This window comes from Falco biarmicus, chromosome 9 (genome assembly GCF_023638135.1).
Source record: "Falco biarmicus isolate bFalBia1 chromosome 9, bFalBia1.pri, whole genome shotgun sequence".
NCBI classification, from domain to species: Eukaryota; Metazoa; Chordata; class Aves; order Falconiformes; family Falconidae; genus Falco; species Falco biarmicus.
In genome coordinates, this window is record NC_079296.1 from 25,478,821 (window position 1) to 25,492,799 (window position 13,979).

At 40.1% G+C, this 13,979-nt stretch overlaps 1 protein-coding gene across 1 annotated transcript in view; it reads left to right on the top strand.

Moving 5' to 3' along the window:
- Nucleotides 1-13,979, top strand: part of STN1 (STN1 subunit of CST complex) — a 46,023-nt gene that overhangs the window by 24,305 nt on the left and 7,739 nt on the right. The window contains exons 4-9 of the mRNA XM_056351042.1: nucleotides 1,153-1,224; nucleotides 3,022-3,183; nucleotides 4,456-4,567; nucleotides 4,924-5,086; nucleotides 11,911-12,033; nucleotides 12,598-12,670. Coding sequence (XP_056207017.1) covers nucleotides 1,153-1,224; nucleotides 3,022-3,183; nucleotides 4,456-4,567; nucleotides 4,924-5,086; nucleotides 11,911-12,033; nucleotides 12,598-12,670 — 705 coding nt within the window. The remainder of the gene's footprint in view (nucleotides 1-1,152; nucleotides 1,225-3,021; nucleotides 3,184-4,455; nucleotides 4,568-4,923; nucleotides 5,087-11,910; nucleotides 12,034-12,597; nucleotides 12,671-13,979) is intronic.

A 13,979-nucleotide genomic window follows, 5' to 3' on the forward strand; every position in this document is an offset into this window, starting at 1 on the left:
CTATGGTTCCCAGAGGAAACGACTGCAGGTACCAATCAGTACCTTCCTGGTAAACATTGCTGTTACTTTTGTAGTCATGGATCTGGTTTAAGGAGGCAAAGAAAATTGCAGATTCCAATTTATGAAGAGTGGAAGCTCAGTCTTGAAGACTGTTACGTTCAAGGAGCGAGGTGTTTGCATTAGCTGGACATGAAGTGCAATCCTTGCTGTTGTTGACATTTAGTACCTCTTTATTTAGACAGTGTTTGTTGGACGTGCCATATGTATACAGTGTCCTGGTCTGTAGAACAATTGATTCTTTTGATAGTCTTTTAATTTTCTTTAGGTTTTGCCTTTTTGTGCTGTCCTTGACCATGCAGCGCCGGGGGCAGAAATCACAAAACTTATTTTGATTGGGTACTAGCAAAACAGGAAAAGCTGGGTAGCTTCCTGCTCGGGAGAAGGTGTTAAGATTTTTCAGCAACGGAAGTGGCGTGCATGCCACCTGTAGGTATACTTTAAGCTGGTAATTCTTGGCCTAGAGCAGAAACAACCACAAGCATGTACTGTCCCTCTGCTCTTCCTGGCTAGAGGAGGAGCTGCCTTTCTGCTCTCTGGAACATCTTGTATGGGAAAGGCCAGCAGACTTTGTGCACAATATTAGCATGGCAACCAGTGCAGCTGGAGGTAACAGCGCTCCTAGACTATTCACATAACTGTACCCCTCAATGCTGAAGTGCTGTTTTCTCACTGTTATGGTAATGTTTCTGTTTCTTGTGCCTGGTTTCCAGTTTTAACTTGTCTGGCTTCAGCTTTCAGCACTGATTCTTCTTCAGACCTTATCAATGAGATTAAAACCCTTTAGGATCCAATATATGTACTGAAGCCTCATAATTTAAATTCGTGCTTGACATTTTTTTGAGAATATACCTGTTACTTTGCTGACCATGCACATAGGCTTGGTATCCGCTGCTAAGCTACTTCCATGACTGAAATGACTGTGGAGATTATTTTAGCAGTGTAAGTAGTGGCTGAGCACCCACCTTCCCTTTCAGACTGTTTGGAATGGGATATCCTTGGCAGTTATCTCCCTATGTATCTATGTATCCTCAGTTCTTGGAACATCACTACCTGCTTTCTTACTCTGTAATTCTTGCAATTTTTCTTTTACAGTGGATGATAGTACTGGCGTTATAAATTGTATCTGCTGGAAAAATCCCATGGCAGCAGAAACATCTTTACCAGGTAATTTATCAAATAATTCCTCCTTTGGCTGTACAGTTTTGCTTATGTCTGTCTTATGTAATTTAGCAAATGATCAAACTTGCAGAGGAGCAAATTCAACTGCCTCCTTTTTTTTAAAAAAAAAAAAAAAAGTTGTAGATCATCACATCCTACAGCCTGGGCTATTTTGGGAGTTTCATATTAGTTTGTGTAGTGTCCAGTGGTGATGCCAATAAAACCACTACATTATGACCTGTTGTGCCTTTTCCTTATCTGAGTAATATGGTATTTCAGTTCTGTGCTGTGACATTGTGCAGACAGTCCTCTTCTGATGGTTCTTGTGACTTCATCTAGTGAGGAGCTAGGCTGGAAATCTGCCACATGCCACAACTTCTGTTTCCAAAGCCAATCCATTGATCAGCAACATGGTAGACATTCCCCACACTTGTGATACAGTGGTTTACTTGTGATACAGTGGTTTCAGGATTCATCGTCTCTTCTTCATTTGCATTCATATTTTCCTCCTGCTCATGCATATACTTCAGTGATGAACTTGAAAGTAACTTAAAATGCAGTGGGAGGATGCCAGCAATCTTACAATTTGGGAAAGTTCTACATGTGCAAAATTGTTAATTTGAAATTACACTATTACTGCACTCAATAATAGAAGAACTCGCTTAATGTCTGGCTTTCTCTTTGCTATTTCTCCCACCATTTTTCATAGATCAAAGTATGGAATACTTTCTACTTTGGACATTCTTGAAAGTTCATGTAGTGGATTGACAATTCTGATATGGAGCTGATCACATACTACTGAAACAGAAGTTGTTAGTATCATCTGCCAGTGTTAAGGTTACATATGCATAGAGTGGGGAAAGGAAAGCTTGATGTAAAAGTTAAAAGCTCTTATGTCTGTGGAACAAACCCATTTATGCAGACAGATAATTCTTACTTACATTTAACAATGATATGACAAGTGGTACAAACAACCCCAACTGGAATCTAGGAGACAGCTCTCACTTTGAGGGGTGATGCTGTGGAACAGCTTGCCAAAAAAGTAATGCGGACCCACGATCAAATGAGGTTGTTCTATGTGGAACTTAAATTCATTAAAGGAATTGCATGAAACAAGGGCTGAGGATGCTTGCTTGTTTCAGCCTTATGTCCTTATTTTGCATGTGTGTCATTAGTGCTTGTATGGACACTATGTTACTAATGGAAATTAATTAATTTGTAGTTGCTAAAGGAAACAGCTTCTAGGGGGCACAGGAAACTTTCTTCCAGCCTTACGTAATTATGAGCAGGGACACTTGGATCATTAATCAGATTTTAAGTTATGAAGAATTTACTCCCCTGCAAAGGTGTGTTAGGTAAATGTGAAGTTCTGTCAAAGTGCATTCACTTCAGTGTAGACATCAAATTGTATCACATGAATACTTTGGCCCCACCTCAGGTGACTCAGTTGTCCTTTATGTATAAAGTTCAGTTGACCTTTCCTTTCCCCTCTCATCTGTCTTAGCATGACGAAATCAAAAAGTGACAGAACCCATTTCAAACTAATGTTTCAATTTTGCAACCAATCTATGACAGTTTCAGTGGTAAATTGGTATCTCCTCCCTTTTATCCTTTCCCCAGCTGAACTATTTAAATAAATATAATACTGTAAAATAACTTTGTCACTCAAAATTTTTGCTACCCAGGACACGATGCCTAGGACCTTACTCCTTTTTTAGTAACATGTGATTCTGTGATGTTTAAGTGTTTGGATGAATGCAAATCAGCCTTAATGCCTGATCACCTTTCCCTCACTCCTTACAGATCATCCAAGCACACACAGCAGTCTTACTGTGCTTGAACAGATGAAGAAACTCCGAGAAATAGTGAGCCAGAAAACCAAGCTGAAGATTGGGGATGTTGTGAGGGTTAGAGGTCACATCCGAACCTATAGGCAACAAAGAGAAATTCAGGCTTCGTGTTTTTGTGAGTTTTATGGATCTGTGATGTGCATAACATCATTGTCTGAATTTGTGAGAAGGGCTAAGCTGTACGTAATTCATTGAATAATTTACACTGTATTGTCAGACATCTTATTTTCTGAAGGGATTTTCATCTGTATGTCTTTATTTCAATTTTAGCAGAGTTAGAAGGCACACTACTTAATGTGTGGGATTAAATTGCCTGTAAATGAGGCATTCCTGGGAAATCTATAGAAGATTACTGGCAAACATACAAGAATACTATGCAGATACTGTGGTTGGGTATCTGTGTGAGAGTGACTTGCTCTTCAGTTTTCTTTGTGTTGAAGTAGAACAGCATGGAAAGGGAGTTGATGACCTTTTATGTCATGCTTCATCAAGAGTGTTAGCTGCTTTGGAGAAGAAGTTGCTGTTTGTCAACAGCCTGTATAATCCATTCTGTGGGCAGGCAGCACTGTATGGGCACACTGAAGTGTATGGGTACTACTGAAGGCCAGGTTCTCCTGAACTATCTGGCTCTGCAGAATGCTTGAGAAGTGTTCCTCATCTTCAGTCTGCCAGGCACAGATCTGTATGCCAGTGCTGCCCCTGTATCTAACAGTTCTTTGGGCAGCAGGATTCTGCAGTCTGGTGTTTATACCCTAGGAGTGTCCAGTTATGTAACTTCTTCTCTTCTCCGTGTCTGTGCTGTTGTGTAAGAGTTGGTTTTCCCCAGCGAAATCTTCCAGAGACAATACTGAGATGATTCCTTTGGTGGAAGGAAGCGTGTCTTTTAAAAACCCTGTATAGCTCAGATTAAAAGTCTATTTTTCAACTCTAGCTAAAATATGAGAGCGAATTCAACCCTCCTTTCCAGACAGAAGACTTAAGAATATATAACCCATTCAAGGACTGGTATTAATAAAATTGTTTTGTTGAAGGAGAGCCATGCAATTCAAATAGCCTCTAAATTGCTTTCATTTTGTCCTAACTATGTGTTAACTTCATCTAATGGATGAAGACTGCTGAAAGGTAGGACAGACATCATAAATTCCAGTTAAGTAAGTTGTCAGACAAAAGCAAATCTGCAATGCACCACAGCAGGCCATTTACCTCCTTGTAAACTGTAAAAGCAAGAGTGGCTTTTGTGGTTCTGTTTTTATAAAAACAACAGTGAACAAAATTTGCCAATTTAATACTGGCATGTGAAGCTCTGTTGTGCTGCCTCTGGTATGCTGGCTTAAAAGATTGGTATGGCAGTCCTGCCCAAGTGTTTGTGTTCTTTTTGCTGCTCCAGATAAAGTGGATGATCCTGCGTGTGATATTCAGATTTCAAGAATGCTGGAGCTTCCCTGTCTCTATAGAGAAGTTTATGATAAACCTTTCCAAGGCCCCAAGGAAGGACAGAGGTAAATGCAGTATCCAGACTGGTTTTGGGGCAAAGTGTGGGATTTTATTACTGTTTATTTGTTATTGTAATAACTATGGAGAGAGAGAGAGAGAGAATTGGCCCCAACTGTGATATAGCATACAGTAGCAGGCCTGCTTTTCTCCCAGATAATTGATGATCCATACAGATGAGATACCTATCCATAATATGAGAAAAGAAATATAATGCTGAACCAAAGTGAGAACTAGTGTGCACCAGACCTCTTGCATCTAGTAAAAAATGCTGGAGTTTTGACCAAGATTCGTGGGTGAGGTCAACAGATCAGATGGAGGAGTATATTTCTTGTCTTTTGACATGTTTTATGTATCCTTGTAGTGGCCTGGAGGGTCAGAATTTCTCAATCAACATGCTGCATGAGAAAGTGAAAGGCTTTCTATTAGAAAACAGAATTCAGACCTTTTACCAACAGGAATTGGAAACAATTGATACTCTGGTGTCACTAGCTGATGTGCATCTGCCCAGCTGCAGCTGTCAGGAGGTGAGTGGAACTATTTCAAGTTTTTAGTAGGGGGAACTAATATGAGGGGTTTTGAGCGTAAACAACCACATAAGAGACTGATGCCTTCAGAGGATTCAAATACTACAAGTGCTTTAGCTTTATGCATTAATGATTTACAGAGCTTGAGGAAACCTTGTCACTTGAGAGATATCAAACTGGACTGAAAAAAACTATAGGAGAAAATTCTCTTGTTAAGGGTAATCTTGTATTAAGGCCAAGTGACCTTACAGTCTGAAACAGGCACTAACTTTCCTAGATCCATAAATAGTGGCAGTATCAGAAAAGATCCCTTTAAGGTGCTTGAGCTGTTTGGGACAGATGTTTGAGATCCTGAATTTGATCAGGACAAGGGACCACAAAGTCTTTGTTTTGATTTTCATTTGAAGCTTAAACCTCCTTTTGAAAGCTACATCTCTATTAATATATTTCTTGAGTGGATGAGCAGTGCTCCTTGGTATGTGTTTCTCTTGTTGAAAATCCCTAGTTGTGAAAGGCCATGATTGGAAGGATCAAAAGGTGGGATTTCATTGAAATCAGTTCACATGCATTTCTGTGTAACTAAACTGTTTAAGAAAATTTCCAGTGAGATAGTATGCTCCTGATCAACTGCAGAATGGGAAATAGAACAAAAACCATTTTGTAAAATGGCTTTATATTACTCTGTGTTATTTGGATAAATTACAAACCAGATTCTTGACTGGTGTGAAGTGGTAAATTTCTGCAAAAGTAAGATGGGTAAGGCTTTTACCATGTGACCAATGGCAACTGAAATATACACTAATCTTGTGACTCATTTGTTTACTTTTTGGTTTTCTGTTGAGAAATAAATCCATGGCAGTCATATTCACTGCCTGATTCAGATATGCACTGTAAAGTTAAATGCTATGTTGTTTTAATATCTGATGTTTAAATCTAAAAAAAAAACACCAACAAAAAACAAAACCCAAAACAAAAAACCCACAAAAACCAGTCCCCTTGTAGATGAGGTCATATAATAATGTAGCTCTGTTCTTGTCGGCTCCATTGAACTGCTGCTGATAGCTGCTTCTTGATAGCTGTTTCTTTTAGTTTTGTTAAAAGCATTTTTGTTGTTTGCCTTAAAGCAAGCATAGATATAACCAATAACAGGAGCTACTCTCATTTTTGACAGAGAAGTTTGATGCTAGAATATCCAACATAGGACAGGGTATTTTTTCTAAACTAGCTGGAACAGTATTAAAAGTTCCCAAACACTTTACATTAAAGGAAGTAGTGGCCATTGTGACTAATATGGGAAACTTCCATCTTTGAAGTTTTGACATTTATAGAAAGATCATGATAAATAACTTGCAAAGACATTTAAAGTAGGGACTGGTACAGAACAAACTTTGAAAGGCATGAAAGAAAACCCAACCAAAAAAACCAAACCAACAAAAACAACGTAGCATCAGTGTTGTTAGCAGTCATGAGGAGCTATCGTAATAATTAATAGTTACTCCTGACCCTGATGCAAGGATGTGAGTATATGGCCCAGGAATTTGGGCACACAGATACTTATTTAGAAGTTGCAGTTCTCCCTGCTGCCCTTTGGTATTAATTCCTTGCAAAGAGGCTTATATATTTTTGCATAAGAAAGAACCTGCGGATGTCAAGTGACCGGAATGCCTTAAGAGGAGTGCCAAGTAATGCTCTGGAAATGCATTTTGTTGTTCCTCTGCCCTGTCTCTTGAAGGTGTCGCTTCTCATAATTGGCAAAGGGTCAAGTACCCAGTCTGATCCACAAAAATCAGTGTAACAGATCTGGTCTCTGTCCCTCTTCCTTTCTTTTCCCCTCTGTAGTCTTCCGTGTCGCATTGCCCTCAAACCAAAAGGATAAAGGGTGCTGCTAAAGTGGAATGGTGTTATTTCATGCCTATTTGGCAAGACAGGAGCTAGATGAGTAGACCGAACGAATTAGGCCACAGCACAATATACACATTTGATCACTTCTTGCACTTTTCCTGGATGTGGAAGGATGAATTATTTGGATGTATAACTATTTCTTTTTTTACCCTGATTCCAATGTTCTAGAGCACAGTTGCTGTTAAACTCTTTGCTTGCCTCTCTTCCTTTCCCTGTGATCCTAGGAGATGTGGTGCACCCCCTTCATCTCTTTCCCAAGTTATAAAATACTTGCACGGTATTCATCATAGTGGGAGGGTATCTCCCCATGGGATATTTTCTCCAGGGAGGTGGTGAGCTGCTATGGACTCACTGGCAGTGGAGCAGAGCAGGGGGTGAAGATGGAAGTAGCTGGGAAAGCTTGAGGTAGGCAGCATCTGTCTGTTCCTTTGCAGCATTACTGTACCTGAGCCTGTCCACATCCCATACGTGTCCTACCCATACCTAGTTCCAGTCCTAATGACTCCCCAGCAGTGCAGTCTTCTGGTTCTGCAGAATAAATTTCTCTCTAGCAGATGGACCTGGTAGAACTCAAATCATGTCCTCTGCTCAGACATGTGGTAGGGAACGTTTAAATTTAATAGTCTACAGAAGATGGATGAGAGAATTGGAGAGCTTGGGTGAGAGAATTGGAAGGGTTGGTGTTTTAAAAATTAATTCAAAAATAACAAAACTGTTATGATTTGTAAAACCACTGGAACTTTATTTCACATAACTGTTGCCCTCTCTATCCTTAAGCTGTAGCCTTTTCCTTACCCCTTAAACAAATTACTTTTGAGACTGGAGGGATGGGTACAAGGAAGACTGCAAGCAGAAAACCTAAAAAGTCATCTTGTGCTCATAGAACCTAAAGAGTGTACTTGCTGGACTTAGGCAATTATATTTGGCAAACAGACAAGCCTTTGGTTCCTTTTTTTTTTTTTTTTTAAAGAAAACTACATGTGAACTTGATCCGTCCAGTTTCTCAGCTGGATTAAATATGACTTGCAATCAGCCAATTTTGATTAACCATTTTTATGTACTTCCTCCATGCATAAGGTATAGTGTGTGCTATTTTACTATTACCATTCCAGTTTGTTTATGTCACTAGCTTGGACACATAATTTGGGTTGTGCTTTCCAGACTCTGCTGTTAGTACTTCTCTTGATTTGAATATTATCTCAAGGTCAGCAATGACAAATAGTTAAAGCAGGGAGTTTTACAGCATCGTTCATACTTACTGTATATACCCTGCACATTGTTCTGTAGGTATAACGTAATGCATTATACTTTCTTGATGCTATGTGCTTGACTTCCTGCCTCTTGAGGAAGCTTCACTGCTGCTTTAAATATGTATATTGCAAGGCTTATTATAGGACTGACATGTCCAGAGTCACTATTACTAAAATTGTCACCTGTCTAAGCCAAGGATTAAACATTGCATGAGAAATTGCAAAGGGCAATTTTATAAGTAGAATCACGTGTGTGGTTATACCAGGAAACTTTAACACCATCAGGGTGTGTTGTGATTTATAATGAGCCAGAGGTTACATACTTTCAGTGTTTTGAACAGACTAATTCCTGTACCACTTCATTCTTTGACCTATTATTGATTGTACAGAGAGTTTGTCTTGCTTTAAAGATCTGAGAATAACTGGTTGCATAGCACCAGCCCACTAAGCTGTGTGAGACCCATCAGGTGGAATATATTGATCAAAACACCGACTTCATTCTGGAGACATGGATTCTTCTGTTGGCTTTGCTGCAGAGTCCTTGGCTGGTCTTGTGAGTGAGGGCAGTGATGATCAAATTGTCATTTAATAGCCGCTTCTCTCTGGGTGGGGCAGGGGGGAATGTGTTTTGCAAAAGCAACAAATAGTTTTTGGATGCTCCTGTGTTTGGATGTACAGCTTCATTTATTTGAAAAGGACCTGGTGTGGGGGGGAGTGCTGCTGTCAGCACTCCAGGGAACCTGGAATTGTACGCCCTGAAACTAACACATGCCGAAGGGGGCACTTTGCAAAATGAGGTGTGAACATTGTGAGAGATAAATTCAAAATCCAAATTCAAATCTTGCTGGTGCTTTAAATCAGCAGTTAAACTACTTAATATCCACATTGCTCAGATGAAAAAGCTTTGTAAAACTAAAGTGGTGGCTAATAAGCCTGTGACTCAGGCGGGACTATGTTAACAGCTACAATACATCTTTATAACTGTTGAAATGCAAGCATTTTTTCATCTGCTCCTGAAATAAATGCAGGGACATGAAATCATGTAGGATTTCCTGGTCCTAGATTTCTTCTCTCTCTGTGTAACACCATGTAATCTCCTGTAGATTTCTGCTCAGTAGACTAAATCAGTCTTAGGTGTACATCAGCTCTGAACGGGGATCCCAGTCCAGAGGAAATGAGGGCCTGGTTTGGCATAAAAGAAAATTATAAGGTATTGGGAAAAAGTACTTGGAGGGGTGGAGAGGAGGAAGCACATTCTAGAGCACACTAGGAAAGAAACCCAAATTTTCCTGTCACTTCAGGATAACATTAAAGCCCTTGAAGAGGGCAGGAGCCCTCATTTGTTCTTCAGGAACAGTCCTTCCGCCATGGAGCCCTTTCCCTTGGACTCTGCAGCACGTGTGAGAGGGTGCTGATATGTAGCAGCTGCTTGCTTATTTTCTCGCTCCCAAGCCTGCCTCTCTGCCTTTGCTCTGTCAGTGCCTTGACTTGCATTCATAGTGATGCTGTTTCAGTATCCATCCAGGCTGAGCTCTGTGTCAGTTCACACAGTCTGTTTTTAATTATCTCTCTTTTCTGACAGGATCTCAGTGTTAAGCCAAACTGAATAATTATCATGCTTCTTTGGAGATATTTTTATCTTTTTTTTTTCTCCTCAAATGTTTGCTTTCACATTAAAAATTGATCAGAGTCTTGAGGTGGTTGCTTTCCTAGCAGTTTCTTAGAGTCTTGAGGATTTGTTACTGCATTTGAGTGAGAGGCAGAGTCTCTTCATTCTACAGCTATGAGAATGTACTTTTCCATGAGAAAATATTCACTCTTCACCTAACCCTGCCTGCTACATTGTATGTTTGTTTTTACAGTTCATCAGAAGAGGCACTATGAAGAGAAATACGATAGTGGTATTAACGCTGTGGCTGGACTGGTGTCTAGATGTACGGTCAAGTGTGTAATTAGAAGCAGTGTCTGTTGTTACCCAGACTGGTATAGCTGTGATGGACAGGGAGAAAGGCAAAGGTTTGGGCACTGAGATCCTTCAGTCTGGAACAAAAGGAGAAAACCGAACTGGGAATAATAGTCATTGTTCTATGTTAAGTATCTTGAACTATTAGGCACTTTCTTTTGAGATACTTCGCTGTTGTGGGACAGAGAAAGAGATGTGATTATGGCCTATTGAAATATTGAGGATTAGGTAGAGGAATGGGATGGAGAAACTTGTCATGGAGAAACTAACGTGCCTATTGGATCTCCAGACCATTTCCTGTTAGGCATATTAGCTTCTAGGCTCAGAAGCAGTTGGAGTTTCACTTGAGACTTGCAAATGGATTGAATGTCTGTTTTGTGAAAAGCTATTCTTCCATTGCTAATGTGGTGTCTGTTTCACACATTCATGTGAATTCATTCTAGTGCGTGGTGGTTGCCTGTTTCACTTCCAAGGCTTCTGAGCACATCTGGTGAGCGAAGTAGGATATGTGAAGTCTGATACTTCTGTTTAGAATGGGGTGGGAGTATTTATGGTGATAGCTGAAGAAATGGCTTGGCAAATCTTGCTTTGGTTGCTCTGGTGTGGTTCCAGTTATCACATGTTGGTTTGTGGGAAGCAGTTTAGCTCTGCTCTCAAAGAAAACCACAGGGAGCACAGTGTGCTCCCAGCAGATGAGTTAAAAACAGCTAGGGAATTGAAGCAGTCTGTGTAGATAAACATGAGGTTGATGAACATAGTAGGACAGATGGAGATGGAGAAGAGTAAGTCATGCTCTTACTGTTATCTACTGATACTTTATCCTCTCCACAACAGATTCCTTATTTCCTTCCACTTCCCTAGCTGTCATTCCACTGTCTTAGCTCTGCTTTACTTCCAAACAAACCCTGCTTTTCCCTGATTTTTTTTTTTCCCCTCCCCTTCCTTCCTTCCTTCCTTCCTACACTGTTAGACGTGTCCCAAACACAGAACTCTTTGTTCTAAATAGCCTCCTCAGTTATGGACTTCCACACGCTTCGTTCTCCTTCCACAAGAGACTAGTTTCCCACCTGCCCTCAAAACTGAAACCTTTATTTCCCTGTCTTGTATACCTGTCTTAATTTCTTGCATGCTCTTTATCCTTTCATTTCATTAGGCTGTGGAGAAGCTCTTGAGAGCATGACCAGAATGTGTGTAAAAATTTGGAAATGAAGAGGACAAGGAACAAATACTGGTTTTGCCAGTTTCTCCCTTTCCCTTGGACACTTCCTCAATTTAAAATCAGGAGATGGGAACCCAGTCCCCAGCACTTGGATTCCTCCTGAATATCACCTTAAAAAGCACTGATCTCCCCATCTTCCTACTCTTATTACCAGGAAAACTCTAAATATGAGCAAAGCTTCATTAGCTGAATGGTCAAATGCTCTGTGAGCATCACAAGCCTTTTGCGAAAGAGATTCCTCAGTATGTGCCCTTAAGAGATTCTGATTCCTTTAGAGTAGCACAAGTTTCTGGTGTGTGTTTTTTAAAGCTCAGGGACGTTGGTTAGTTCATACATAAGAGATATGATTTGTGAATTACTAAATGAAGAAAAATGTGTAACAAAATCACCTAAAGTCCTCTTGCTGTTGAAAGCATCTGAAACTTTACCTGGTAACTTTAGTTGAGCTGACATTTCTCACTGTCTGCTTCATTCCTTTCTTTCCATCCAGGTGAAGTCAGAAAGTAACTCCAGTTCCAAAAGGATTCACAGTGCTTTTGAGGAAGCAATAAGGATGCTACAAGAAAAAGGGGTGGTCTTCCAGAAACCTAGGAGCTCCAAGGACTTATACTATGTAAGGAATTGAGCTGTGGTTGCAAATGAGTTCAGGGGTATGACTTTCATAGTTAGTAGCAATGTTTCAGAAATATTTCAGAAAGAAAAGGTGGACATCCAAGTGCTGTCTATTTATTCAAAGATCTTACCTGCAGCTTACTTTACTGTGCTTCTACTTCTGTATCACACACTGAGTTTTGTAGCTCGGCACCAGTCTGAAGCATTGCTGCTGTTCCAGGTGCAGTCTGTGTTAACTGGGTTGCCGAACTGTACCCTGACACAGCTGAGCAGACTGAAGCCTGGGATAGTTCTCTTTATCAAAATGGGTTGAAACTTGGTGTTCTATCAACTTGGTCACCTTCCTTTAGGTTAAATTCTGTTATATTGTGTTCTTCACCTAACTTATGGGTGCTGCTTAGGAAGATTCAATGTTCATTATTAGTCTCAGAGGCAGTATATAATGCAGCCTGTAGTTATGACAGTCTTGGTTTAGAATACTTCATGACCTTGGATTGTTTTTCAGCCATGCCATCTACTGTGAAATAGACTGCTATAAATTGCGTGTTTCTTCTGTTTTCTCCAGGTGACTGACTATGATAAGGAGCTGCTTAAAGTGACCCTTGATGTGATTAAAGAAGACTGTCGAAAACCCAGGCGTAAGTAGCAGTGTGATCAGGGCTCTGATGAGCTAGTGCTGATATACTGATGACAATATCTCCTCCTGCTGCTGGATTAGATCTGCTTCTTGTACTTACCCTTGAACTTGGAGCTAGATTGCTGGTGTAGCTAATCAGTATAGCTAAAAGCAGGAGTGCAAGGGCAGCTTCCTGTGAGCATGGAGAAAGAGCAGGCATGCCCAGCAGGAAGCAAAGCGCTCATATCTGAAATAAGCAACTATTATCTTAGATCTGTATCTTTTAAGAATACTTAGATTTTGGGAGGAACCAAACGTAATGAAGTTAGGTCAGCACCTAGCAGTTGTTGCTTTGCATTCTGAATAAGTAGTCAATCTTGCTAGTTAGTTTCTAGAGGGCAGTTGAAACAAAAGTGACCATACAGAAAGGTGAAATCCCTGCCTTCACTAAGTTAACAATAAAACTTAAGCCAGTAGGATAGTCTCTGTAGATCTTAAGCTCAGGTAGAGCTCAGATGGTTATTCTTTGCAGGTAGGGATTTCAGTCTAACAAAACCCACTTATTTTCAGATAATGTACCTCGTGTAACTTCTGAGTTATCCCTGTCCCTCAAGCCTATTGTATCTTACTGTCATAGTGATAGCTTGTGCTTGACTTGAATGTCTGCTAATTACACAGGTATATTACTACAGAGTTCCTTTGAATTCATTGGGCAGAATATGTCAGCAGGGATCACTTGCTGCTGGAGTGCAGCTGTTTTGTGGGGTAGAATGCATTTTAATACAGAATAAATGACTGACTAGGACATAAAGCATATAAACTTAAATTGCTAATATCCTTATACTATTGTAACTATAATAGTGCTTTGTAGGACCTGGTACATGATGGTTATCCTGCAGTGAAAAAGGCTAAGTGAAGTACTATTATTTTTGAGTTTTCAACTTGCTACCTTGAGCAGTGGTACAATTATAGACAGGGTTTGTAGGTGGTAGTAAAAGTCCTGTATCTTTGGAGGATGGAGGGATTAGACTTTACTGGGTATGCAGGTGAAGATGTGCTCATTTGCCTGAGGCTGTTTCAGTGCAACAGTTACCATATCACATTGTTTTGTTGTCTTTTATCCAATTAACAAATACAAACATCTTTTCTACCAGAGTGAGATCATCCCCCTGCCCATTTAATACATCGACTAATTCTCCTGGGAACCTGTTCTTTGGTGGTTGGGTTTTTTTTACAATTGTGCCACTATAAAGGCCAGAACCTGTATACAGTTGACACAGAGCAGTGAGCAACTGCCTGTGTTTAACTGGTGTTTAACTCCCCTTTTGTGC